The sequence below is a fragment of the Talpa europaea genome (genome assembly GCF_964194135.1).
Source record: "Talpa europaea genome assembly, chromosome: 1".
Lineage (NCBI taxonomy): Eukaryota > Metazoa > Chordata > Mammalia > Eulipotyphla > Talpidae > Talpa > Talpa europaea.
In genome coordinates, this window is record NC_140073.1 from 23,710,472 (window position 1) to 23,736,880 (window position 26,409).

Genomic DNA, 26,409 nt, shown 5'->3' on the forward strand with positions numbered 1-26,409 from the left:
TTCAAAGGTCTGTATCTAACGTGTTAGAACCCCTCATCTTTCCTCACACCTCTGTATTCCTCTCCTCCATTTTAGTTTCATTTTCTTTTAATAGTGTCACACTCTTCTTCTGTATCCAGATGACTTCTGGGACTCATTCTTACCTCCTCTCTCCAACTCTCACCCCATTTAATTAATCACCAAATCATTTTTCCTTTTATAATATTTTAAGTATGTTCTTCCCCCAACTCTCATCATTCTACTTCAGTGTTTTCCAAAATATGCTCCTAGGCCACATGCATCCAAATTCCTCAGAGCTTTTATCATTGGAATCACTTGTGTTATATGGTACCATAGATTTCTGGGGTCTAGACCTGTAGAATCGGTCTTTGAGTAGAGTGGCCTGGAGATCTATTGTTATTATCAAACACTCATTTCTACATGCCCAAGAAATTTTCAGTTTTCTTGTTATAACTTAGATGTGCATGAAGGGCTAATGTGCACTGAATCTGGTTTAGACTGCTGCCTTTACATATTTTTCTAGATCATATAGCACCTTGCTTTAAAGTATAGCATTACCTGATACCTCTTTATCTCAACCATTGATGTTTCTGTCAAAACTCAGAGGCAGTAGAAAAAGTTTTAACATCCTATAACACTTAATTTGATTCATTTGTCCTACATATATAAGATTTCTAATATTAATGAATACATGATTCGTTACCTTAGGCTTGATTAGCTTCATCACATTTTAGCTTTTCTTAAGAGATGTCGCTCAAAAAAATCTGATATTTCTTTAAAAATTCTCTTTTTTCATAAACACATACCTGAGTTTCCTAATTTTCCATGGCATATTTTTTCATCACGTACTCTTAATTTTATACTTAATTAAGTCCCTTTCTTTCTGTCTTGTTGAGGGTATTTTTGGGGGCAGAAATGTACAATGTTCTTATTGATTCTAATTATTTTCTAAAATTATTTGTTACTATTGATATTGTCAGCACACACAAATACACATCCCTACCACCACAACCACTGTCATCATCACCATCACAGCCACCACTGTTTTGGCTACCAAAGAAATTGGTTGTGTTAGGGAAGGCTTTGGCTGCTGACAGCAGTGATGACTGTATGCTTGGTAGCATCTGGGTTGTCGTCCTTTAGGTTACATGGGAAAAGATAATTTTCCCAAATAAAATACTCCAGTATGCAGAAAATTGTCAATCTCTAAATTACCTTTTCATTACAGACAGAAAGGGAAGGATTCTCAGAAGTGGGTGTTTGGAACCGATGGCTGCATTTATTCTAAGGTAAGAGCTTTATAAACCACAGCTTTTATCACTAGTTTCCTACCTCCTAATTTTTATAAAATGTGCTGTCTGTTGTTTAGAGCAACACATGCTTTTTCTGCATAAATGATTTCACTCTGTGCTCAGAAGTTTAGGGATTTGACAGAATGTTTTCATTTAAACTTTTGTTTGACTTTAGAACACAAAGCTTCCAAAACCTAAAACAAGTTACCCATTTCATTGTCATTTAAGCCAGCATTTCAGTGCAATACTTATTCCTTCTCTTTTTCACTTTCTGTATCTCCACTCCCTCCTTCCTTCCCTCTCTTCCTCCTAGGAAAGTAGAGAAATAAAAGTACTATGTTTATTTCAGTCAATGGCCAATAAGAAGACAGAAGCCACATAGCAATTTGAATAGAAACGGTTTTGTATAAACAATCAGTAACTGGGGATTGGAATAAACAGAAGTTGGCTAGTAACAACTAAAAAGACTCTAAAGAATGTAGATATAGGGAGCAGCTAATACTCCTAGGCCTAAGAAAGAATGCCCACAGAAAAAGCCTAAAGCCCAAATCAGACTATAGAGAAAAGCTGTTATTATATAACAAACTTTACCATTTTAATAATTTGAAGAGTTTTATACAAATTAAAATTAAAAATTCATTATAATAGCAGTTCCCTTTATAGTTATTTTTTGGAACACTGGCTAAAATTCCAACCCATTCACTAATTCAATCAAGACTGCACACCTTTACCTCTGCTCCTGAGCAGAAAATTTCACATAATCAACATATATCAAAGCATTAAAAAATTATTTTTATCTAACTTCATTCTGAAACTCACCCCAACATTCCCCTCATCTCATTTATGTCTCCACTATACTCCTGAGCTACAGACTCAGGAGTTGCTGAGACGGGAGTCATAGAAAGAATGAGAATTGTACATCTTAGTAAAAATAAAAAGTAGAATTTTAAGACTGTACTCTAATATCCCTCCAGACCTTTGTTCAGGACCTGAACATTATGAATAATGACTTCAATCTGAGTCATACCTGCACAGAACAGCCTCTTATTACCCCCAAATACAGTCATATCTTATATATAAGTATTATTCTTTGCATCAATAGACAGAGATAATTAGGACCAAGGCTTAGTGTATTTTCTTCTGTTCTCTCCTAAAATTCAGGTGCCTAAATATCCATTTTAACCTCTCCTTTTCTTTCAGTGTGTAATTTTCTAATTATTCCCAATAGCACTATTATATTACTAACTAACAAATAATACACACTTTTGTGTTCTAATTTGCATTTTTCAAAAAATAATGCAAATTATTTTTAGAAAGAAGTTGATTCTAAAACATTTAAAGTTCCATTCCCAAACACAACAGCTGATTTTTTATTATGTTTTTCTAGATTCACAGAGGAAAATTATTTATTAATGAGGCATTTCATTCTTTTCAAAGTTTAGACATTTTGATTTGATCTAAATTTAGTCATATCCAAAACTATATCCAGCTAGTTAAGGATAAAATGGAGGATAATTTGATAATGATTTGCAGCTGGATCATAAATGGAGCTCATTCAATTCATTAAAAAAATGACAAAATTACTGCATTAGGATATTAATAACTAATTTGGGCTCTACCACTATTAGTTTTGTGGCCTTAGGCAAGTCATTTACTCTTTCCAAGCTTCACAGTCTTTGTAAAATGGATATTAATACTCACATCTTGAGTATTTGGCACAGATTCTGGCCTTTAATAACTTATGGGTAATTTATAAATGCTAAAACTGATAATCATGAACAACTTTAAATATATTTTGTAGTATTGCTTTACTTAGATAAGTTTTTCCTTTTGTGTGTGTTTCTTTAAAGTTAACCATTCCTCTATTCATTTGCTTAATGATAAAGTTACATCACTACCTTTATATAATTACCAGTTTTATTATCTTTTTTTTTAAAGATTTATTTATTAATTTATTTATATAAGCACTGGGTACAGTCAGAAGTGCAGGAGGGTGAGAGAATTCACCAGAACTAGAACGGGGAACAGAACAGGCAGACTGACAAAACACACTGCTGAGGGGAACAGTGGGTGGCAGGAGAGGTCTGTGAGCCATGCGGCACTCTCGCTGGCCGGCCAGCCAGGGATCCAACTGGCACTGCAGAGGTTGTGGGCAGCTTTGCAGCCCAGTGCTCAACCACTGCGCCACCAAGGGAGGCCCAATTACCAGTTTTAGCTAAATTCAAGAATTAAATTTTTTTTTCAAGAATTAAATTTAAACATGGAATGATAAAATATCCTTTTTAAAAAGCCCTGGATTTAGTCATCTAACCCAAAAATAGTAGTGATTAAACATCTTTATGAGCCTGCTACCAGTACCAGTAGGAAAATTGATAAAAGAAAGCAGTAATGACTTTGATTTATAATTTAAAAAGTCCTAAGTCTGAAATATTGTAAGCAAAAGAAAATAAAGAAATAAGACAAATAGGGAAAATCTCTTCAGTATAAATTTCAGAGAATGGGATCATGCTCTTAATATATATAATAAACCTGATGCAGTAATAGAAACAAATATTTCAATAGAAAAATGGGTGAAGGGATGTGAAAAGTTTAAAAAAAAGGGTGGGCAAAGGACATGGAAAGTAAATAGTGACAGATGAAAAATTAAGAGTCAAATTTAATAAAAGATTCATAATCACTATTTTTGTCTGTTCCTCTGTTTTTTTTAATAATCCACATGAGTGAAATTATCCAGTATTTGTCTTTCTCCTTCTGACTTATTTTGTTTTAGCACAATCCCCTCCAATTCCATCCATGTTTTATAAATAAAAATATTTCATGTTTTTTATAGCTGAGTAGTATTCCATAGTGTACATATATCACATCTTCTTTATCCATTCATCTGTTATTAGGCACTTAGGTCTTTTCCATGGTTTGACTATTCTGTGTTGCTAGAGCGATCATAGAAGTGCATATATTGCTTCAAATTAGTGTTTTTGTAATATTTGGATAGATGTCTAGGAGTGGAATTGCTAGATCATATGGTAGATATACTTTTAAAGTTTTGAGCAACCTCCATATTGTTTTTCATAGGGACTGAATCAGACTATATGCTCTCCAGCACTGTATGAGGGTTCAATTTTCTGTATGCCCTTACTAACACCTGTTATTTCTGGTCTTTTTGATATACCATTCTCAAGGGTATTTGAAGATATCTCATTGTGGCTTTGATTTATTTTCATTTCCCTAATGATACGTGATGATGAACATTTTTTCATGTGCCTGTCTGTATATCTTTTTTGGAGAAATGTCTATTTAGCTCTTCTGCCCATTTTTGAATAGGATTCTTTGTTTTCTTTTTGTTGAATTGTATGAGTTCTTTGTAGATCTTGGATATTAGCCTCTTACTGGATATATGATATGGAAATATTTTTTCCCATTCTGTAGAGTCTCTTCCTTTCAATTATGATTTTTTCCTGAGCAGAAACTTGTCAGTGTAGTTGAGTCTCCAAAGACATTACTGAAGCTAATGTTGTTTTTTTTTTTTTTTTGGTCTATGTTTTCTCTCCTGTACTTTATAGTTGCAGGTCTTACATCTGAAAGAGTGGCAGTCAGGGTAGGAGAGAATGGATGCTGGAATGACTGGAATGAGGATGCCTGTCTGGGCTATAGAGAGCATCAAAAAAGCCCCAAAAGGCCAAAAGGGCCAAAAGCTAAAACCAAGGGCCTAAGCAATGCATACTTATACAATAGGGGCCTAAGGGCTATAGCCAAACAAAGGACAGTGCCCAATAGATAACAGGTCACTATCTGGGGGTTCTCACCCATGTGCACAATTGCAAGATATCTCAGCCTCCAAGAACAACCACCATGGGGCTTATTTTATAAATCTGGGGAAACAAAGAGCTTACTATAGCCACAGGTGGCTGGACATCTCACCCAGATAGTATCCACCAGAAATACAAGCAGAGTACCAGTCACCTGTCAACAGAGCTGGACCACATGGGACAATTGTGATGGTCACAGTGAAATCTGATGGTCACTACTGGTGCCCCAGAGGTAGTGTCAGAGACACCAAGTATTAACGGGTCTTTGTCAATTGTTGCAAAACACCAACAACAAATAGCTCTTTGAGACACCAGGCCCAGAGCCTTTGGTGCTCCTTTCAGGTGATGTCAGAGCTAGGACTGTCCAGAGGCCCATTCTCTGACATAGGTCTTCAGCTTCTCCTCCTCCTTCTGAGGTTGGCTTCTGGATGCTGCTTCTTTTTTCATTTGAGGTCAGCTTCTGGTCCTTCTTTGTTCTTTCTTCAGAGGCCAGGAACAGAGTCTTACCCTTCTTTCTTTGGAGGCAGGAACTGTGCCCCTCACACCTTCCCACCCTGGCTTATGTTCTCCTTCAGGGTGCCCCAACTAATAGTCTGATTGGACTGTTTTTCAGTCCTGTGGCTGACTGGACAATTTAACACCAGTCAGCTCATAGCTTGTACCTGATTGGTTTCCATGTCACAATCCAGGAAGTATACATGAAAGGGAGGTTGTGGGGCTCTGAGGAGCCACAGCCAGAACCAGCTCGTGGTGGAGCAGTAGGGTGAGAGAACACTGCTGAGGTGGCTCTAGCCACTGTGGCAGCTTCTGCCACATTTCCACTGTCACATCGAAGTCGTTTATCACATTTTGAGTAATTTTTTGTATGATATGCGATAGTGGTCTTGTTTCATTCTATTGCATGTTGCTGTCCAGTTTTCTCCACACCCATTTGTTGAAGAGACTTTACCTTTTCCATTGTATATGCTTGGCTTCTTTGTTGTAAATTAACTGATTTATCTGTTTCTTGCAGCTAATAAAATTCATCTCTCTTATTTGTTTTCTTCTCTTGTAGAGCAGTATTTAATACTCCCAAGGAATATAACTATGATATATATGTAAAATGTTTACAATAATATTTTATTTATTGAGAAGTACTGCAATGTCAGTTACCATTCTTAATATATAAGATAACTTTAAATATTTTAATCTTATCCTATTCATTTATCAACCTATCTTGTCTATTTAATATTTATCTTATCTATCTGAAGATAAAGATTAGCAACTTAGATAGACTTGATGAGATTAAACAACTAACTAGAAATCTTAATATGAAAGTAATTTGACTTGATTTTGAGCTGAAATTAATAATAAAATACAAAATCTCTTAGCCAGAATTTTTGACTATTAATCTAATTTATTCTCCCATTGTTCTACATGTATAGATTTTTGACTGTTGCTTACAAGCCTGGTACTATTTATGTTTATTTTTTTAAATTTATTTATTAATGCATACAAGAGCTGGGGTACAGGCCAGAGATGTGGGGGGTGAGAGGATTCACCAGAGACAGAGTGGGGAACAGAACAGGCAGACTGACCAAAACACACTGCTGAGGGGAGCAGCGGGAGAGATAGGAGAGGTCTGCTGTGCCATGTGGGTTGCTCCCTGGCTGGCCAGGGATCGAACTCATGCTACAGAGGCTTCGGATTGCTTCATAGTGCGGTGCTTAACCCCTTGTGCCACCAGGGAGGCCCGGTACTATTTATTTTTTTCCTTTTTATAGGTTTATCCTGAATTTGTTCTGACCTACCTAGAGGAGCTAAACGTGCAAGTGGATGTGACCCAGACAGAGTATCACATTCATCATGGTGCCTGGAACACATCTCATCAGGAACATGGCAGCAGCCTAGCAGAAGAGGTCGGTGTAGAGAGCCAGATGCAAGATAGAAATACATCTCTAAAATGTATTTGAAATGAGAAAAAAATGTTCAATTTGTTTCCAGGAGGAAAGCATAAATTCACATCTTCATATAACTGATTACTTAAAGTCATACACATAATACAAATAACTATATGTATGTTTATATTTATATAAACATTTTACTAAATAGATGATGATATGCTAGCTTTTCTTAGGACTGCTTTCTTTTATTTTGGCCACATACAAATGACTTATATGCTAAGTAAAGAAAACTGAAGGAACTATGAAAATGTTTAATTTTGGCATATATAATTATGCCAAATTAGCTAGCTATATTATTCCTCTATTTCATTTATTAGGTTCTGCAAAAACATGCCAGTATCTTTGATCTGAAGCAACTGCCAGAACCTTCAGATACCCATTTGATGCCAGAAGATTCTCTTGGGAAGACAGGGCAGCTGACAGTGGCGCTGGTGAAGAAACTAGAAGACAAACATCCCAAGGCTTCTGCTCAGAGGTAGGGCGCTGACAGAACTGAGTTTTATTGCTCAATGACATTCGATGTTTTCCTTCAATTTCATGTAAGATTGATTTCTTGAAGATTATTGAAATCTCTCAGAAGCCCTTTGGCTTTCAAGCATATTAGTTTTGGGGTCATATTTGATGAGGAGAGGTGACATTTATATTTATTTTGTTAAAGACTGATATATGGTTTTGTTTATAAGTATACCTAGGAAGAGTTGCTCTCCTGGGGTCTCACTAAAATAATTTGAAAGAAAGTAAGTTGGGTAAGGCAGCAATGAACATATAAACAATCGTAAAAAAAAAAAAAAAAAAAAAAAGCCAAAAACTAATAGGGCTATGAGAAGACATAGACCATAAACATTCTTTTTTATTCTATAAGAATATTATAGTCACATCTGAGGATAAATGCACAATAGGTGGTCTGAAGTGGTGATAATTTAATAAATAGGAAATTTTTTATTATTGGAATAATACCAACATTAGTGATTTTTCTTTTTTTTTTAAAGATTTATTTATTTATTTATTTATTTATTTATACAAGCATTGGGTACAGTCAGAAGCAGGGGAGGGTGAGAGAATTCACCAGAGCCAGAGCGGGGAGCAGAGCAGGCAGAAGAACTGAAGTACACTGCTGAGGGGAGCAGTGGGCGGCAGGAGAGGTCTGCACCCCATGTGGGACCCTCCTCCGGTGGCCGGGGAGCAGCCGGGCATCGAACCGGCACTGCAGAGGCTGTGGGCAGCTTCGCAACCCAGCGCTCAACCGCTGCGCCACCGGGGAGGCCCGAACATTAGTGATTTTTCTAACCAATTAAAAATTATCCTTTGTTGGAAAATGGAAACTATTTCTTTGATCCTCTATATTTAACTGAAAAACTAAACTTTATTATTATTATTTCATTAAGGTTGGTGTTATAATCACAAAATAACTTTATGAACTTCAATTTTAATGTAAAATTGTTTGAAATTAACTATTGACTGAAGGACTCTTAAGCAGTAATACCTTCTTTCCTTACTCAGAAGGGAAATTCTAAGTTTAACTATTGCTGTAGATAGAAATGCCAATTACATGAGAAATGAAAAACATTGTAACCTCATTTAAATTAAATGTAACTTTATTTAAATTAAAAAGCTATTTTAAATTAAGTATTCTTAAATTACATATTCCTGTTTGACAGGAGGGGGTCATTTTTTTCCTGATAACAGAAGTGACTCTTCTATTTATTATCTCTTTAATTTGTTATTTAACCCGCAAATTTTTTGTATTTGTTGTTTTGAATAAGATACAAGCTAAAGAAGAAATATAGTACTTTACCATATCGTAGTAGGGTGGTGTCCTGGACATGTAGGAAAACTTGTTGAAGTCTTTCTTCCCTGTTACTTTTTAAAAATCACACAGAAATTTCTCAACTCTCTGATCACCCATGATATTGCAACAGGGTGGTCCCCAGGAAAGGGGGAGGTTCCCTGCCCCACCCAAGGGAGGGTGGAGCTGAGCAGGAAGGGGAGAAGCTGAAAAAGAGACTAAGCAAGGAAGCAGGATGGAGCCAGGAGCCCTGGAGGAGGCGCATGGAGCCTAGAGACACGTGAAGAAACTGCGCTTGTCTTTTGGTCGTGGACTGGGTTTGGTCGTGGACTGGGTGACACAGATGTGGGTGAGACCTGTGGGGAGGTGACAATGGCAGCTTTTATCTTGATGTTGATTTTGCTCTTTTCCTTCCGGGCTTGTCCGGTTCTTTGTGACCCTTTTCTGTGGGTCCCCACGGGAAGACACTTTAGACTTTGGGCAGGCTTTGGGGCCTTGCTCTGGGCCAATCCCATTTGGATGGACTTTTACCCACGAGGGCATGGGTAACTTTGGGTGCTTGATTTAGAAACTAGATTTTTTGCCCTACCTGTATTGTTTCCTAGTTTTATTAAAGTTCCTTTTCATTAAAGTCTCCTATGTTTTGTGTTGATGCAGCGGATGGCAGAACCCATTTAGAATAGGCAGGTTTGCGGGGCTTGGGCTGCCTCTCTCCCTGTCCTATAACAATATAACCACAGGGTCATTAATACAGCCTGGGCCCTCCTTAACTAGTATTTAAGTTCCCGGGAGCAGTTTTTATGTTTTTAGTTAAACAAGAACTAAAGGAACACTGGGGCACTGAGGACCTCAAATTATGTTCTATGAGATCACTATTGGCCTATCTTCTACACAATAGACAGATACTTCTACTCTCTTTGAGAAAATGTTGGGGAACTTGTCATTATCCTGGTTTCTACTCTAGAAGGCACATGTTACTTCTGCTCTCAGATTTCTGAAACCTGTATAAGATTTTTGTGTTTGCCTTATGCTGTCTTTGGCTCTGGTGGCCCTGGGAGGTGGGGAGGATCCCCTGAAGGGGAGTAACTCACTTTTGACTCACCTTTTCTCTGGCCTGGAAATATTTTCTCTAAAGACTGAGGGCATCGATTAGTTTAGGAATTTGTCTTCTGTATTCTGATGTATTTCCCCTGAGGCAACAGAGTTTGATGATGAAACACTGGAAGAAGGGCATATAGATTAGCAAATGTGAGGCAAAAATGATAGCAAGACAACAATTAATGTCAGTTAACATCTCATAGCATTTGTTTGAGTTGTCAGAATTAAATGAGTTGTCTTCAAACTTTCAGGAATGTAATAAGCACTCAATAAGTAGTAGTTGTGAAAATAAGGAGAGATAGAAAAGAGTTTTTAATGGGGTATATTTAATTTTTTTTAAGTCAGTAGTAATTAACTGGTAAATATATTTTGTACTTTATTTCATAAGAAATTTCCCAAGGACTTCTTAGCATTCCTCAGGGTTTGTCTTAGGCTCCAGCAATTTTTCCAGCCTTCTTTTTTATACTTAAATCTGTAGGATTTATCAGCATTCTCTTCTCCACCCCCACAATTTACTACAATAGATGTAATTTCAGTTTCTCTCCCTCTGTTTCTGTTCTTCAGTGAAGTTATTTTGAGTAAAGAGTAAATACTTAGAGCAATTACTTTCCTCTCATTTTGGAAGGAATTATGGGGTAAAATGAGAACATGGTACTGTATTTGGAATATTGATCACTTTTAACCTTAGGTTGTCTTGTTAAGTATGCATGCTTTCCAATTATAAGCCAATCAGTGCATTATACTATCACAGCTTCAAAAGAGGGCTTTACATTTCCTTACTTTCACCAATGATAATTTTACAAAGTAAAGAATAAAATCGCTGAAAGAAAGGGAATAGTGTGAAATGAACTGATTTGTGGAATTTGGAAAAAAGAAGTACCATTTTAAAACGTTAAGGAAAGCATTAGTGAACAAATAATTTGAAGAATGTGTTATTGAAAAGAATAAAAGGATAAGAGAAATACAAATGAACGTACTACCTTACAAGTAACCAAGGAAAGAGAGAACCTCAGTAGCCAAATTTGATGAAAGACAAAGAAATTGGTAGTTAGTGGAAGTAATGTGTGAAAATAAAGGATAACATCAGATTATTAATAACATATACTGACTTTTGCCTAGTGCTTTATGTACATTGTTTCTCAATAATCTGTGAGGTTCATGAAACAGATATTATCTGTTTTACTGATAGGAAAAGCACACAGATATTAAGTTACTTGGCTAAAGCTTTGCAGCTAGTAATTTATAGCAGGCCTATTTAAGTCCAAAGTCTTATGTTTTACTTCTATATTATTCTGCCTGACCATTCATGTTCTTGTCTTAATGTTTCTTTTAAATCTTAAGTTTTTCAAATGGGGTCTATTATTTTGACTTGCTGTTTATCTTGGAATGGTTCCTTTAAATAAGGTGAAACAATTCAGAAAATGAATAATAAAAGACACATCAATATATGCAATTTTCAGTGAAAACTAAGTAAGAGATAGAAAATAGTAAGGGAGACTGTGAACCCTTTATTTCTTGTTGAATCCCACATTCTGGATTTACAGAGGCTTGCGCTTGATTAGTACAGAAATTTTAAAAATCCCTTTGTAATATCTTAACTATAATTTTTAATAATATCAAATTAATTCACGCCTTGAAATGTGGTTCATTTTAGCTTTGTATACACTAAATATGGTGACAGGTAACTGATAACTGCCACTGTTATGGGTACCATGTGCCAATAGCTATTCTAAGTATTCTTATAGCAATACAATAGAGTCATTTGTTTGTTGACATAATAATCAAATGTGGAGGTACTCTAAGAATCCCTAAAAATATGGCGACTAAAGCTAAGAGTGGTTAGGTGATGTGCTCAGTCATACTGGTTAATGAGGTTAATGAGCGGTTTAAAATTTGAATCCATTTCCACTTGGATTTATAGACCATACTCTTTACCACTATTTTATTTTTCATTTCTAGTAGTTTTTATTCCATTGATTTCATAACAGAATGTATCATATTGAGGTAGCCATGTTGTCATTACTAAAATTGTATGCATAGTAGATCATAAATTTTTTTGATTAGACTGTTGATATTTTGATTGGTGCATTATTTTAATTATAGCCTAAAAAATACACAATGTAACAATCACTACTACCAGTCTCTGCCATCTACAGAATCATTTCATTTTATTTAAGTTTTTCATTTTAATCTCTTGTGGAAAGAGAGAGATTTCAAGTTTTTAGTTTTTAAGTTTTTCATTTCAATCTCTCCATCTGATTGTTGGTCCTTTTTTTTTTTTTTGGTAGTCACTTAGAAAAATTATTTTTCAATTATTGAATTGAAAGGAAATTCTTTGACTAGATAAGGTCTTTAATGAAAGATTCTTAGTTCATGTTGTTATATTTTTAATTTCCTTTAGCCACACTTAAAATGTTTTAGCTCCTCAGTGAGATATAGAAATGTGGTTTTCTTCTTGCTTGAGTAGAGTAAGTTGCATGTACATTTCATTCTAAGTTTGGTCCAAAATAAAATAAATGCCTTATTACAGCATCTTTAAGTGTCTGGAATGTGTTTGTTTACATTAGTTTATCCAGTAGAGCCCTTTACCCTTATTTAAATTGAATAGGGGGTGGGAAAGGACTAGGACAGCCGACAAAGCACACTGACCCAGCTTGTCACCCAGTGACCTGTGAGAAGGAAATAATGAACTGTGAGTAGCTGTCATCTTAACTGTTTCTGACAGTTTGCCTTTGGGCGCATCTGTGTTAGTGGCTTTGGAAAGGCCTTTGTTCTTTTCCCACTGGTGACTTTGCTAGCTACTGTAGCCCTAACTTGTCCCTTCCTTCCCAGAAGCAAGCAGCAGGCAGCTGCCATGGATCACACTGACATTTCTCTTCATGACTCAACTTGGCATAACTTCATTCTTTCAAAAAAAAAAAAAAGTATATTTACTTTTACAATTTTTATTGGCATAATATTGGTTTATAACATGTAAGTTTCAGGTATGCTGTGTTTTATTTTGACATGTGTATGTACTATCTGTTGTGTAAACTATACCAAAAGTGTAGTTTCCAGCCAGCACCATCATTGACCCCTTTACCTGTTTCACCTACACCCCATCCCCGGCCCTTCTGGTAACCACCGTTCTCTTCTCATATTTAAGAGTTTCTTTTTGTTCATTTGTTCTCTTTCTTTATGTTACATATATGAGTAAAATCACATGGTATTTGTCTTTCTCTGACTTATTTCACTTAACAAACTACCATCTAGGTTCATCCATGTTTTCTCAACTAGCAAAATTTCATCTAAAAAGAACATATATTTAAAAGTCCTTGGATTTTTAAATTTAATGTACTTTAATATCTCATGAATTTTGGTGCTAATAAAAAAGTTAGTTATAAATCATGTTTAATATTATCCAATTTTATGCTGATAAAGATGTATAGATAACTAGCCAGATGGGAAATATACCAACACATTGACAGTTGTTATTGAGTTTTAAGTTTTTATGTTTTAATAGTTGAATGTTACATTTGTAATAGGACAAAAATCAACATATGTTATGAAAGCATTTTTAATATAGACTTTGATACGTGCTTTACTGATAGGACTATTTGGACTAAACTAGGCAACATTTTACATAATAATTTAAATTTTAAATCATTGTAATATTTACATTTTAAAGTTAATCTAGTGCATAAAATCATTACAGTTACCAGGAGATGTCATTTGATAATAAACAGGTGTTTCTGTCCTCTGGTTTCCTGAAGTATCTTTATTTCAATCATAACAAAAGCAGAATATTCTGAATAATGCATATCAATCCTTATGAGAATTGTTTAAATTAAAATCAAACTTTCATTTATGAAATATAATTTTTCAATCAGTTTTAAAGGCCCATTTACATTTTTACAATAGCTATAAAATAAATTCTTTTACTGTAATTAAGTCTGCTACAGGGGAAAACAGCATTGAGTATTTTTATATTTATTATGTTTACTTTATTATATATACTCTTTCAAAAGAATATAAATCCAAACTGTACTTCATTGGTCAATTTTTATAAAACTTTTCCTTGATAGAATAGAAGAACTGAAGCTTGAAAGAAGTGACATTTTTTCTACATTTATGGCTTTTCTTTCTTGGTATCAGGTTTGAGATATACTAGCTAACAGAGCTGTTATAACCTTCTACTTTCTAAAGAAATGTAAATTAATAATAATGAAAAATTCTTTAAAAGGACAAATGATGTCTATAATTATAAATTGGAAAAAAACTACATATTACAATGGAAAATCTGATTTTCCTAAGGCATATGATTCTATTAAATCATTTATGTAGTTCTGCATATATTTTATGGTAATCTGTAGCCATCTTATTTGATTCAAATTTATTGATTTACGCATTCTTATTTTGTTCATTAAGCATGACAATGTTTATAGAGATACTGAATGCATAATTCTTTTAAAGAAAGATGAACTGTTTAAATTGCCACATTCAAATTCTTGTTTCTAGAACACTCAACCAGTAAGGCAAATGTTAATATCCTATCAGTATTTATAATATTCACTAAATAAAATTACAGTTTCTAAAAATAGTCTCATATAAGTTTATATTATAATTCCTAACTATTGAAAATGCTCAACTTTAAACAATAATCTTTAGCTCTTCGGTACTATATACAAAGTTATGGTGTTGCATTTACTAATATGAAATTACTGTGTGTTCCAGAGATGCAGAGATATAATATTTGTTGAAAAGTCAAATATCCTGATATTGGAAGATATTTGTTACCTATTTATGTCTTGGTATATATATTTTTTTAAAGATTTATTTATGCATACAAGAATTGGGGTATAGGCCACAGGTATGGGGGAGTGAGAGGATTCACCAGAGACAGAGTGGGGAACAAAACAGGTTAATCAGCTGAAATACACTGCTGAGGAGAGCAGTGGGTGAGTCAGGAGAGGTCTGCTGTGCCATGTGGTTATCTCCCTGGCCGGGGGTTGAACTTGTGCTGCAGTGGCTGTGGATAGCTTCTTAGGTTGCGTCTTAACCCCTTGCACCACCAGGGAGGCCCTATATCTTGGTATATTTTAAAAATTAATTCCCATATGTTCTCTGTAAATTAATGTGAACAAATAATTTAGTTGCTTCTGCTTCTTTAAAATAAAGTCGAAAGTAAGCATTCCAGAGGATTAGATTTATATCCATAAATGTGTATTAATATAGAAATTATCAAAGACTTTCAAGTAAGCATTTTGCGATTAATTTTTCTCACTTATTTCCATGAGGTACCAAAACCTTCAATTACGCTGCTTAATTTCATTTAAGAAATTGTCTACTTATCTTTCTGTTCTATTCAATATTGTCTATAAAGCTGTTTAAGAGATTAATGGGGCTCTCTCCAACTACATTCTTCCAACCTAAAGTTAGAATGTCCAGTATTCTAATAGTGAAAATTATAGGTAGTGAGGTTCTAGGTTTGGGTGATGTGGGTGGACATGATCAGGTGGTGAAAATGTTATCAACTTATAGTTTATGGGAAAAAAATGGGTGCAGATTTTAAGCAGTCAAATTGACCTAAAGCTTAGCTTTCTAACTCATCTATATCTTCTACCTTTGTCTCCCTACTGCCCATTCTTCACTTCGTGACCATACTAACTCTTTCACAGTAGTAAGTAGTATCATAGGTGTTCTCAGTTCCAAATCCTTTAATGACTTTTTATTTCCTTTACAGCAAGACCAGTCTTCATGTATGTTACATGATCCTACTTTACCAGGTCCATAGTAGCTCCCCCCTCCCTTCCTCTTCTCTAACCATCCTGGCTTTCTGGCAGTCTCTCAGATACACCATGCATGCTCACACTGTCACTCTCTTTCCCTGCTTTATTTTTCTTCAAGGTACTTATTACTGCCTGTCAAATATGTATTTACTATCTGCATTGGCCCTTTAGAATGTAAAGTCCATTTTCAGCAAGAACTTTTGGTTTATTCATATCTCTATCTCCAGGGTCAGAACAAACCTAGTACCTAGTAGACATTCAATACAGGTTGTTGAATGAATGAATGAATGAAAGAAATAGAGCACTTAATGGAATAAGAAAATGGAGAGGTGGGCCTCCCCGGTGGCGCAGCGGTTGAGCGCTGGGTTGCGAAGCTGCCCGCAGCCTCTGCAGCGCCGGTTCGATACCTGGCTGCTCCCCGGCCACCAGAGGAGGGTCCCACCTGGCGCGCAGACCTCTCCTGCCGCCCGCTGCTCCCCTCAGCAGTGTACTTCGGTCCTTCTGCCTGCTCTGCTCCCTGCTCTGGCTCTGGTGAATTCTCTCACCCTCCCGCGCTTCTGACTGTACCTGTGCATGTATAAACAAAACAAACAAACAAACAAATAAATAAAAACATGCCTCTATAAAAAAAAATAAAAAAAAAAAAAGAAAATGGAGAGGTGAGCTTTTATATGTATATTTTATATGTACATTTCAAGATCCTCATTGCTTACTCTACAACCATAGTGCTATGACCTGCTCGTCCATCCAAAGCTGAACCCAACTATTTCAATGGCTTTTTTTATTTCTATAGCTCTCATTTATTTAATCTTTTATTAATGCACAAATATTTATTGAGTGTTTTCTATGTTCCAAGCACTGTCTGTGGCAGTGGGGATTCAGCACTGAAAAGAGAGGTATACTTCTAGGCCTCAAGAGTTGTGTCCACAGTTTCTAACAGGGAAAAGAAATATTAAACAAATCACTACAAGTAAAATGAGGGTAGGGATTGTATTGTAGGGAGAAGCTAGTTCAGCCTTACATTCCTCTCTGGGGATATGTTTTTCTTCAATGTTTACCCATTCTCTACTAAGTTCAATGAAACATCAACTCTCAGATGCACATCACTGTATTCTTGTCTTAGAACCTCCCTACACTTATTCTTGTCTTAGAACCTCCCTACACTTATCCAAGTTGACAATACTTAATTCATTCTGTTTTCCTTAACCAAAATGCCCTTATCTATATTTTCCTACTGAAAATCCTGTCTTTGGTAGGGCTGTTTTCGCTGATTTTTTTTCAGCTTTTCTTACTTCTGCTATACACTTTTTTTCTTTTTTTTTTAAAGATTTATTTATTTATTTATACAAGCACTGGGTACAGTCAGAAGCGCGGGAGGGTGAGAGAATTCCCCAGAGTCAGAGCGGAGAGCAGAGCAGGCAGACTGACGAAATACACTGCCGAGGGGAGCAGCAGGCGGCAGGAGAGGTCTGCGCGCCATGTGGGACCCTCTCCTGGCGGCCGGGGATCGAACTAGCACTGCAGAGGCTGTGGGCAGCTTCGCAACCCAGGGCTCAACTGCTGCACCACCGGGGAGGCCCTCTGCTATACACTTTTAAGGATATAAATTCACCTCTCTGCATGACTTTAGCTTCATCCCACTGATTTTAATGTCATATTTTCATTATCATTTCTATTTTATAACTATCTTTGATCCATATTATTTGGAAGTCAATTTTTTAAATTTGCAAATATATGCAATATATCTTGTTTGTGTGTTACTGACTTCTAGGTTAATTCCACTATTGTTGAATATTTTTTGATAGACTTTCAACTATGTTGAGATTTGTTTTATGGCCCTCCCAGCATCTGGACAATTTTTATAGGCATCTGAACAAATTTGACAAGTGTATTTGAAAAAAGTACATATTCTGAAGTTTGGGAGTATAGTGTTCTACTTCTAGCAATTAGATTAAATATAAAAAAATGTGTTTTCAAATCCTGTGTATACTTAGTGATACTTTCTCTGCCTCAAATTATTTGCAAGAGAGATATGGCTAAAACTCTACCATCATAATTGTGGATTTGTTTATTTCTCTTTTTATTAGTTTAATGAATTTTTCTTTTCTGTAATTTCAGGCTATTATATAATTTGAGTACAAACAGTTTTATAATTGCTGTATCTTTCTGGTGAATTAAACATTATTACCATTAAACGTCCCCATTTACCCCTAATCCGTAGTAATCTTTTTTCTTTTACTTAATGATTATTTTGCCTTGTGTAATAATCCCAACTTTTTGATTAGTGTAAGCATGATACATTTTTGTATCTTTTTTTAAATTTTATCTTTATAGTGAAGGAATGTTTATCATGAATGTATATAGATTTTTAATGCAGTATCGTAATCTCTGTTTGCAATTGAAGTAATTAGTCCATTTACCTATAATTGAATTGGAGGGTTTAAATGTAACATGTTGCTGTTTGATTTCAATATGGTTCATCTAGCCTGTACTCTGCTCTCTCTCTTTTCTCTCTCTCTCATATTTGTTATTTAATATTATCTCATTCCTTTCCCTTCAATTATCTTAATAGTTATACTCTTCTAAGGAAGCTGTTCTTTTAGTAGTTACTTCTGAGATTATATATATCTTTTGGTCTTATCAAAGTCTAATACAAATTAATATTTTTATCACTGGATAATTCAAGGACTTTAGATTCTTGCTATCCATATATACTTTCTTTTCTTATTTTATTTTCCACTCAGCTTTATTGAAATGTTATGGACATCTAATATATGTAAGTTTAAGTTGTGCAATGTTCTTTTGCAATAAGTAAGTATAAACTGTTGATATATGCAAATTTCATGAACCTCAACAAAATTATGTTGAGTGAAAAAAATCTAAATATCAAAAAGATGCATACTTTATGGTCTCATTTATGTGATATTCATGAAATAGCCTAGTTCTAGGGAAAGAAAGGTTGCCAGATGTTAAGTATGGGACTTGGAGAGGGAACGGATATGAATATAAAAAGGAGTCTATTGGTGATTGTACAGCTGAGTATCATGACTGTGGTGGTGGTTACACAATGCTACAAATGTGATAAATTGAAACATACACACACACACACACACACACACACAAGTGCATGCATAACCAGTAACATCTGAAAAAGAGCCATGGATGGTAGCAACATCCCCTGCTTCCTTTTGAAACCGTATCATAGTATATAAGATGACATCATAGAAGAAGCTGTGGGAAGGGTTTATGGTATTTTTCTTACACTTTTTGCAGCCTCTTGTGAATCTATAATTGCTTCAATATGCAAAGTATAAAAAGCAAAACCAACCTTTCCCCATATGCAAATATCCAGGACTAAGAACAACACAGATCATATAACAGGGTAAACTCTTCAGAAAAATTTTTTTACTAGACTGCAAATTTGATCAGGGCAGGCTCAATACTCTTAAGGAGAAAAGTTTATTTACTTATTCTTTATTATTTTTATTTTTATTTTTTTTTTATTTTTATTTTTTTTTTAATTTTTCTAGAGGCATGTCTTATTTATTTATTATTTGTTTGTTTGTTTGGTTTATACATGCACTGGGCACAGTCAGAAGCGTGGGAGGGTGAGAGAGTTCACCAGAGCCAGAGCGGGGAGCAGAGCAGGCAGAAGGACCGAAGTACACTGCTGAGGGGAGCAGCGGGCGGCAGGAGAGGTCCGCGCGCCATGTGGGACCCTCCTCCGGTGGCCGGGGAGCAGCCGGGGATCGAACCGGCTGCAGAGGCTGCAGGCAGCTTCGCAACCCAGCGCTCAACCGCTGCGCCACCGGGGAGGCCCTCTTTATTATTTTTAATTAAGAATAATTATCTGGAGCCTCTGGGAAAAAAGTGCCATTAGAACTAGACACCAAGTATTTCTGCAGATTTATAGGAGATTTATATTAACATTTTAGAAAGTAAACTAGAAAGTAGTTACTAGATTAATTCCTGGTTCTAACAGCAGATGGAGGTATTTAGCATATTTCCAATAGAAAAATTCTGGACTAAGCTACTTAGAGATTTATATATTGGAAGTCCACTTCCCTAAGAGTTCTAAAATATGATCAAATTCAATAAAGTTGTAGGAGAGGTGAGGACTTCAGTCTCATATAATTTGTAAAATGTGAGTCAGATAAGCAGAAACTTCTTTGACTAGGATGAGTGAAAAGTCATTTCCTAAATTTGAGATTTGTATCCCTGTCTTACTCATAAGAAAAAAGCATGCATGTATGTGTGGGTGAGATTAGAGTTTTCCTTTTTTATATGGAAGTTTACACATGCATGCATATGCATATTTTAATGAGACCATACACAGATAGATTAGGTATGGATATATTAGTATGTGGCAAAAGTCTCATATTATTATACTTATGTGTCTTATACAATCCTCATTATGATTTACTAGTATGCTATATATTTCATTAATCCAAGGTTGAAAGAGTGTATATCTTTATAGTCCAGAATAAATATAGTCCAAAATAAATCATTATCCTAAAATATCAGCAACACATGGCTACTGTTGTAATAACTGCCTGTATTAGTTGTCTATTGCTGTGTAACAAAATATTCCAAACGACATCTTAAAACATGTTCTGTTTACTACCTCATAGTTCTTCAGTTCAGAAATCAAATAGTCTTGCTAGTTCTCCACTTAGGGCTTCATAGGCTGAAATTAAAGTGTTGGTGAAGTTGGACTCTTATCTGGAGGCTCTGGGGAAGAATCTTCTAAATTATTCCAGGTTTTGTGTCAAACTCAGCTCTTTATGGTCGAAAGACTGCTTCTTTATGGTTGAAAGACTGCTTTGCTTGTCATGCAGGGGCCACTCTCAGCTCCTAGAGGATACCCACATTTCTTGGCACACAGCTGCTTACATTCTCAAAGCTAGCAATGGTGTGTCAAGTCTTCCTTGTATTTTGAATCTACATTTTCCTTCCCAATAGCTGGAAAAAACTACTTCAAAGGGGCACCTGTGAATAGATATGCTCATCCTGCTAATTACCTTACCTGAAGAGCAACTGTGCTATGTAACATAATATAATTATGGAATGGTATTTCGTGTTTACATTTTCCAGGAATTAGAACAGGACATCTTTGAGGTACATTTTTAGAATTCTGTCTACCATACTTCTCTCAGTAAAGGACTAGTTTATATAATTTGTTGATTTGTCATCTACCTGTAGAATCCCTGTCCTGATCAACAGCAGAGATTGGAAAAAATTAGAAGATAGCATTTATGGAGTATTCAGAAATAAAATACAGTCTTAACAACCTTATTGCTTAGGCCAAACAGTCACAATAATTAATAATTACATACAGTACTTAGAGGAGGGCAAGATTGTGACAAGGGGCAGGAAAAATTTGCATGTGTTTAATGACAGTAACTCTAATGGGGTTTCTCACTGTATTGACCATCAGTTGTTTGGGAACTCAGCAATGTAAATAATGCATGTTTGTATTAATTTGGACTCTGGGTTGCAGGTGATAAATTCTCAGTACAAACTGGCTTAAACATGCAATTTGAAAAAATTCCAAGGTAAATGTCATCCCTTCTCCACCCATGCCCTCCACCGCCATATCAGTCCTACCGTCAGGATTCACAAAGAAAGTACAGGTTTTCAGCAGCTTCTGTCCTTAAATATTCTCTCATGTTTCAGATCCACAGACCCTCCCAGAAATACCAGCAAAAGAGTTTGAATGATGAGCAAAGCCTCGTAGTGTCAGATCTCAATCCAAAAGGATCATTTAGACCTAGGTCAAGCCAAATGCCAAATGGCAGGGGAACCGAATGGAGTCAGCTTTGCTGGAATCACTTTGAGCAAGACTAAGGTAGAACTTGTTCCCAGAAAAAACTAGGGGTAGATTGCCAGAGGGCAGGGAGCGCGCGCGCACACACACACACACACACACACACACACACGATGTCCATATCAGTGTCTTTCCCCTCCCAAAGATACTTTTACAGATATTATATGCAAATAGGTTATGTACAAATAATTCAACTCACCTGCTTACTAAAATGAAGTAGCAATAGTTGGCTGAAAGGAAACTTAAGGAGCTATATTAATGGTATTAAGACTGTGTTCTGTGGAACCTTGGTGTTCTTCTGCAGCCAAAAGTGAAAGAATGGAAGAAAGAAAGGGAAACTGGTCAAATTCACAAAAGAAACTGCATAAAGTTTCTTTCCTTTTCCCCCCACACATAGTTAAAAAATAAGTAGCACTTGCTATCATTTGCTTATTCTAGAACCTAGTACAAGATTGTAAGGTGGTCTCTGGTTTAGCACAAAATTAAATATGTGGTTATTACAAATTATATTTACTAATGTTTTGCTGCATTCTCTTAAAAAGAATTAACCATTATATGTGTTCCATTACATGAACAAGTTTGAGGACATTTAGTATAGTCATTTCTCAATTTGTGAATAAGTTGAGGTCCAAAGAAGTTAAATAACTTATCCAAGATTACTCAGGTAGTGCCTCCCTGGTGGTGCAAGGAATTAAGCACCACGCTCTGAAGCAATCTGAAGCCTCTGCAGCATGAGTTTGATACCAGGCCCACCAAGGAGCAACCCACATGGCGCAGCAGACCTCTCCTATCTCGCCCGCTGCTCCCCTCAGCAGTGTGTTTTGGTCAGTCTGCCTGTTCTGTTCCCCACCCTGTCTCTGGTCAATCCTCTCACTTCCCAGACCTCTGGCCTGTACCCCAGCTCTTGTATGCATAAATAAATAAGTCTTTTAAAAAAATTACTCAGGTAGGGACTTAATCAAGACTCTGGGTTTGTGTCTCATTTTAATACTTTCCCGTTCTTCACGCTTAATATTTTCCGTAATTTTATCATATCTTATTGGAGAATTTGATTGTTGGGGGAAATATGGTGAATGTGTTGGGGCAGGAAGACTAGAATGTAGTTTAATGATTAGTAATTGAATTTTATTAGAATGTAATTTAGATTTACTTAAAATAACTAATTTTACAAGGGATTTGGTGACAAGACTTAGAAATGAGACTTAGTTCTTCAGTCCAATTTTTTTGTGAAAACATATAAACATGACCACCTTGTTTATTTTAGTATTTTTACTTCTTTTATTTTTTACATCATGATGATTCCTCATAGTTGAGAGGAAATAACATAAAGTGGACAAGAGAAATAGAAGCCAGACTACTACAGTAGATTCTAAACTTGCCAAAAACTTCTCTTTGTGTTTCAGTTACCATTTCAGCAAGATGAGGTATAAATACTTAGATTTTGGTGTCTGTGAACATTAACTGAAGTAGTACAAGAAATCTAATGGCAAAATATATAATATATGGTAACTAGGAACAAAGACTTGGGAGCCAAATTCTGTGCTTTCAAATTATTTTTTTAGATTTATTTATTTATGTATACAAGAACTGGGGTACAGGCCAGAGGTGTGGGGGGTAAGAGTATTCACCAGAGACAGAATGGGGAACAGAACAGGCAGACTGACCAAAATACACTGCTGAGGGGAGCAGTGGGCAAGCCAGGAGAGGTCTGCTGCGCCATGTGGGTTGCTCCCTTGCTGGGGATAGAACTCATGCTGCAGAGGCTGCGGATAGCTTCACAGGTTGTGTCTTAACCCCTGTGCCACCAGGGAGGCCCCTGCTTTCAAATTTTTAATAGTTGTGTGATCTTTCTCTATCTACTAACCTCTTTGCTTCTGTTTTTACATTTGCAAATTGGGAATAATGATAATGCCAACCTTTTGGAGTTGCAATGAGGATGAAGTGACTCAATGTTTATAAATCATTTGGAATCATGCAGGTAATTTGTATAGCACAGGCATTCATAAAGAAATGAGCAAGTGATGAGAAACAGTGTTTGGGACATAATAGGTACCATTGTGAAGGTTATTTGAAGTGGTTGCCAGACATAATCCTATAACCTGGCTTAACTTAATCTCATTCATAGCTCCTCCCACTATCTAAAATCATCTTGTTTACTCACTTGTTATATCTTATTTTCTATAGTTGCCCTGAGAGTATAACCTGCATGAGGATAGCACTGTTTGATCTCTTTCATCCCTGTGTGCTCAGAGCATGTGATATTATTCAAGACATTTGGGCATGACACACTGAAGAATACTATTGAATGAATTAATGATTAAAACTAACAATATAAGCATAAATTCCCTTTAAGTATCTTAAATGTAATACTGCTACATGATAATGCCTTTGGATGAGAAGTCTTAATTATGTCTTTCTAAATGAAATGCTTACAAACTTCCTGGTTAGCAATGCTAATTTGGCATTTTTGACGTGTATTAGAATGCATAATTTAGTTTCGGATCTTTAATATACTATAAGTACCTTGAGCAAAGCATGATTGAAATCTTTTCTTAGTCTTTTCTCAATACAATGCATTGGTGTTTTACCACATTAACCCCAGAGGAGTTGCAATTTCTTGATGTTATTGATCTAGCTTTTCTGACTTACAACTGTTTCCTGGTGTGGTGTATGACCTTTGGGATACAACAGCGTTTAGGATGCTTTCTCATTTATCACGTTTTTTTTTTCCTCCTGAAATATGGCTAACTGATAAAGTCAAATGTGGGCTTTCCGTGTATTTTAGCACCAAGACCTCTCAGTTGTAGGCCTTAAAGAGCTAAACTCTTAATTGGTGATTAATCAAATAATAGCAGTTTGCTAATACACACTTCTTTTTGTCTTTCAGTAGAAAATATATGGACATAGTGTTATTAATAGTTAAAATCATGTTTGACATATGTTGTATATAAAAATTCAGCAAATTTATGAGCTTTTTCTGTATGGCAGTTCAATACTACATACTTTTATTAGGCACTAGCTCAATACTAGGCACTGGTTCAATACTAGGCACTTTTTAAAGTAAAATTCTTTTACTTAATCGTATAAAATTCTTTGCGGTAACTATTGTTTCTACCATTTTTTTCTTGTGAGAAAAATGACATCCAGAAAATTTACCTGATATTCTAGGGCCAACCAGTAACTGACAGAAGTGTGATTTGAACCCTACTCTCCGGAAATTTAATCTCTTCTCTCCACCGATAGCATTCATTCTCAGACCATCGGTGTCAGCATTTCCTAGGAACTTACCAGAAATGAGTTCTTGCTTGATAGGTCAGGCATGATTGGGAGTAGGACAGCAATCTGCATAGTCTTCCAGGTAATGCCAGTTAAATTCTAAGAGCCACTGCTGAACCACAAATGCACAAGCTTTGTTCTAGCCCCAGGGATGACTGTGTGAGTTAAATGACTTTCATTATTGGAAATTTGTATTATTTTAAAATCTTGCATTTTTTCCCCAAAACATCCTCTAGTGCCTATTTTTTAATAGTTTATATGTTAATTTTCATATAAAATTAAATTTTGACCATTTTTCTTTTGCATAATCATATCCCCATCTTCATATAGCCAGTATCATTCTTAACATACTTTCACAATTTCTTTTTAACAGTATACATTGTGTCTAGGAATATTCTATGGCTCAATGCCCATTATCTTTGTAAACTTAATGAAAAAAATTCTCATCTATTTTGTTGTCCTTTAGGGATCTTGTTTCATTTTCAGAAGTCATTCACCTAGATATTTTGGATTCATTTCCCCCCTTTCTCTGTAAAGCAAAACTGATATTTATTAAGTGTTTACTAGGTTTCAGGTCAGGACTCATCTTGCATTTCTTACTATACAAATTTAGGTATTAAGACTATCCCCAGTTTATAGATCAGGTGACTGAGAGACAATGAGTGGATCAAGTTCAAGGTCAAAGGGCTATTAAGTGGAAGAGTCAGGATCTGAAATAGATTGTAACTTCGAATGCAACCTTTCAAACATCATACTGCCTATTACATTTAAAGCCCCACTTAAATCATTTTTCATATATCCCATAAAGAAAATTTGAGACTTTTTTTGACCATTTTTCATTTGAAATCCTAAACTTAAAAAATTTATTTTTATTTTTATATTCCCCATACAATTGTAACCCCCTGATTTTGACCCCAATCCCTCCTTTCCCATCCCCGCCCCCCCAAAGTGTGTCTCTGGTTCATAGTTTTTTGTTGATTTTGATTTTTTTTTCTTTCTTATAGTTATTCTTTTTCCTGGTCCCTTATTTAGGTTTTCTTGATTCCTGTTATGGGTGAGACCATCCAGTATTTTTCTTTTTCTTTCTGGCTTATTTTGCTGAGCATGATTCCTTCCAGCTCCATCCATGTTGCTGCAAATTGCATGTGTTTATCTTTTTGAATGCTGAGTAATATTCCATTGTGTATATGCACCATATCTTCTTGATCCAGTCATCTATTTTTGGGCATTTGGGTTGTTTCCAAAGCTTAGCTATTGTAAATTGTGCTGTTATAAACATAGGGGTGCAGGAGGAAATACAAACTTAAAAAAATGTAATGTGTAAAGTTCCATAGACCAAGGACCATCACCAGTAACCCTATAGTACACATTACTTGTCATAGAATAGGGATGATAAATTAAAATAATGGTTTTGAACACAACATTTTATTTAGCATTTTATCATATGCTATCACAAGACTGAATATACACAGTAGGCATTTACTATAAATGTTAATTAGATGTCAACATTTGAAAGCAACTTTTTCAAATGCTTAAATTTGAAGTTAAAGAAATTAACATTATGACATAAAATATATTTCTTTTGTAAGTCCCACTTATCTCACTCTTAGCTT

The 26,409-nt window shown here is 35.5% G+C and overlaps 1 protein-coding gene across 1 annotated transcript in view; it reads left to right on the forward strand.

Moving 5' to 3' along the window:
- DCDC1 (doublecortin domain containing 1) overlaps positions 1–26,409 on the forward strand; it is a gene marked incomplete at its 5' end in the record, with an annotated part of 338,819 nt that overhangs the window by 186,545 nt on the left and 125,865 nt on the right. Inside the window, 3 exons of the mRNA XM_084250604.1 lie at positions 1,229–1,289; positions 6,862–6,996; positions 7,359–7,516. Coding sequence (XP_084106730.1) covers positions 1,229–1,289; positions 6,862–6,996; positions 7,359–7,516 — 354 coding nt within the window. The remainder of the gene's footprint in view (positions 1–1,228; positions 1,290–6,861; positions 6,997–7,358; positions 7,517–26,409) is intronic.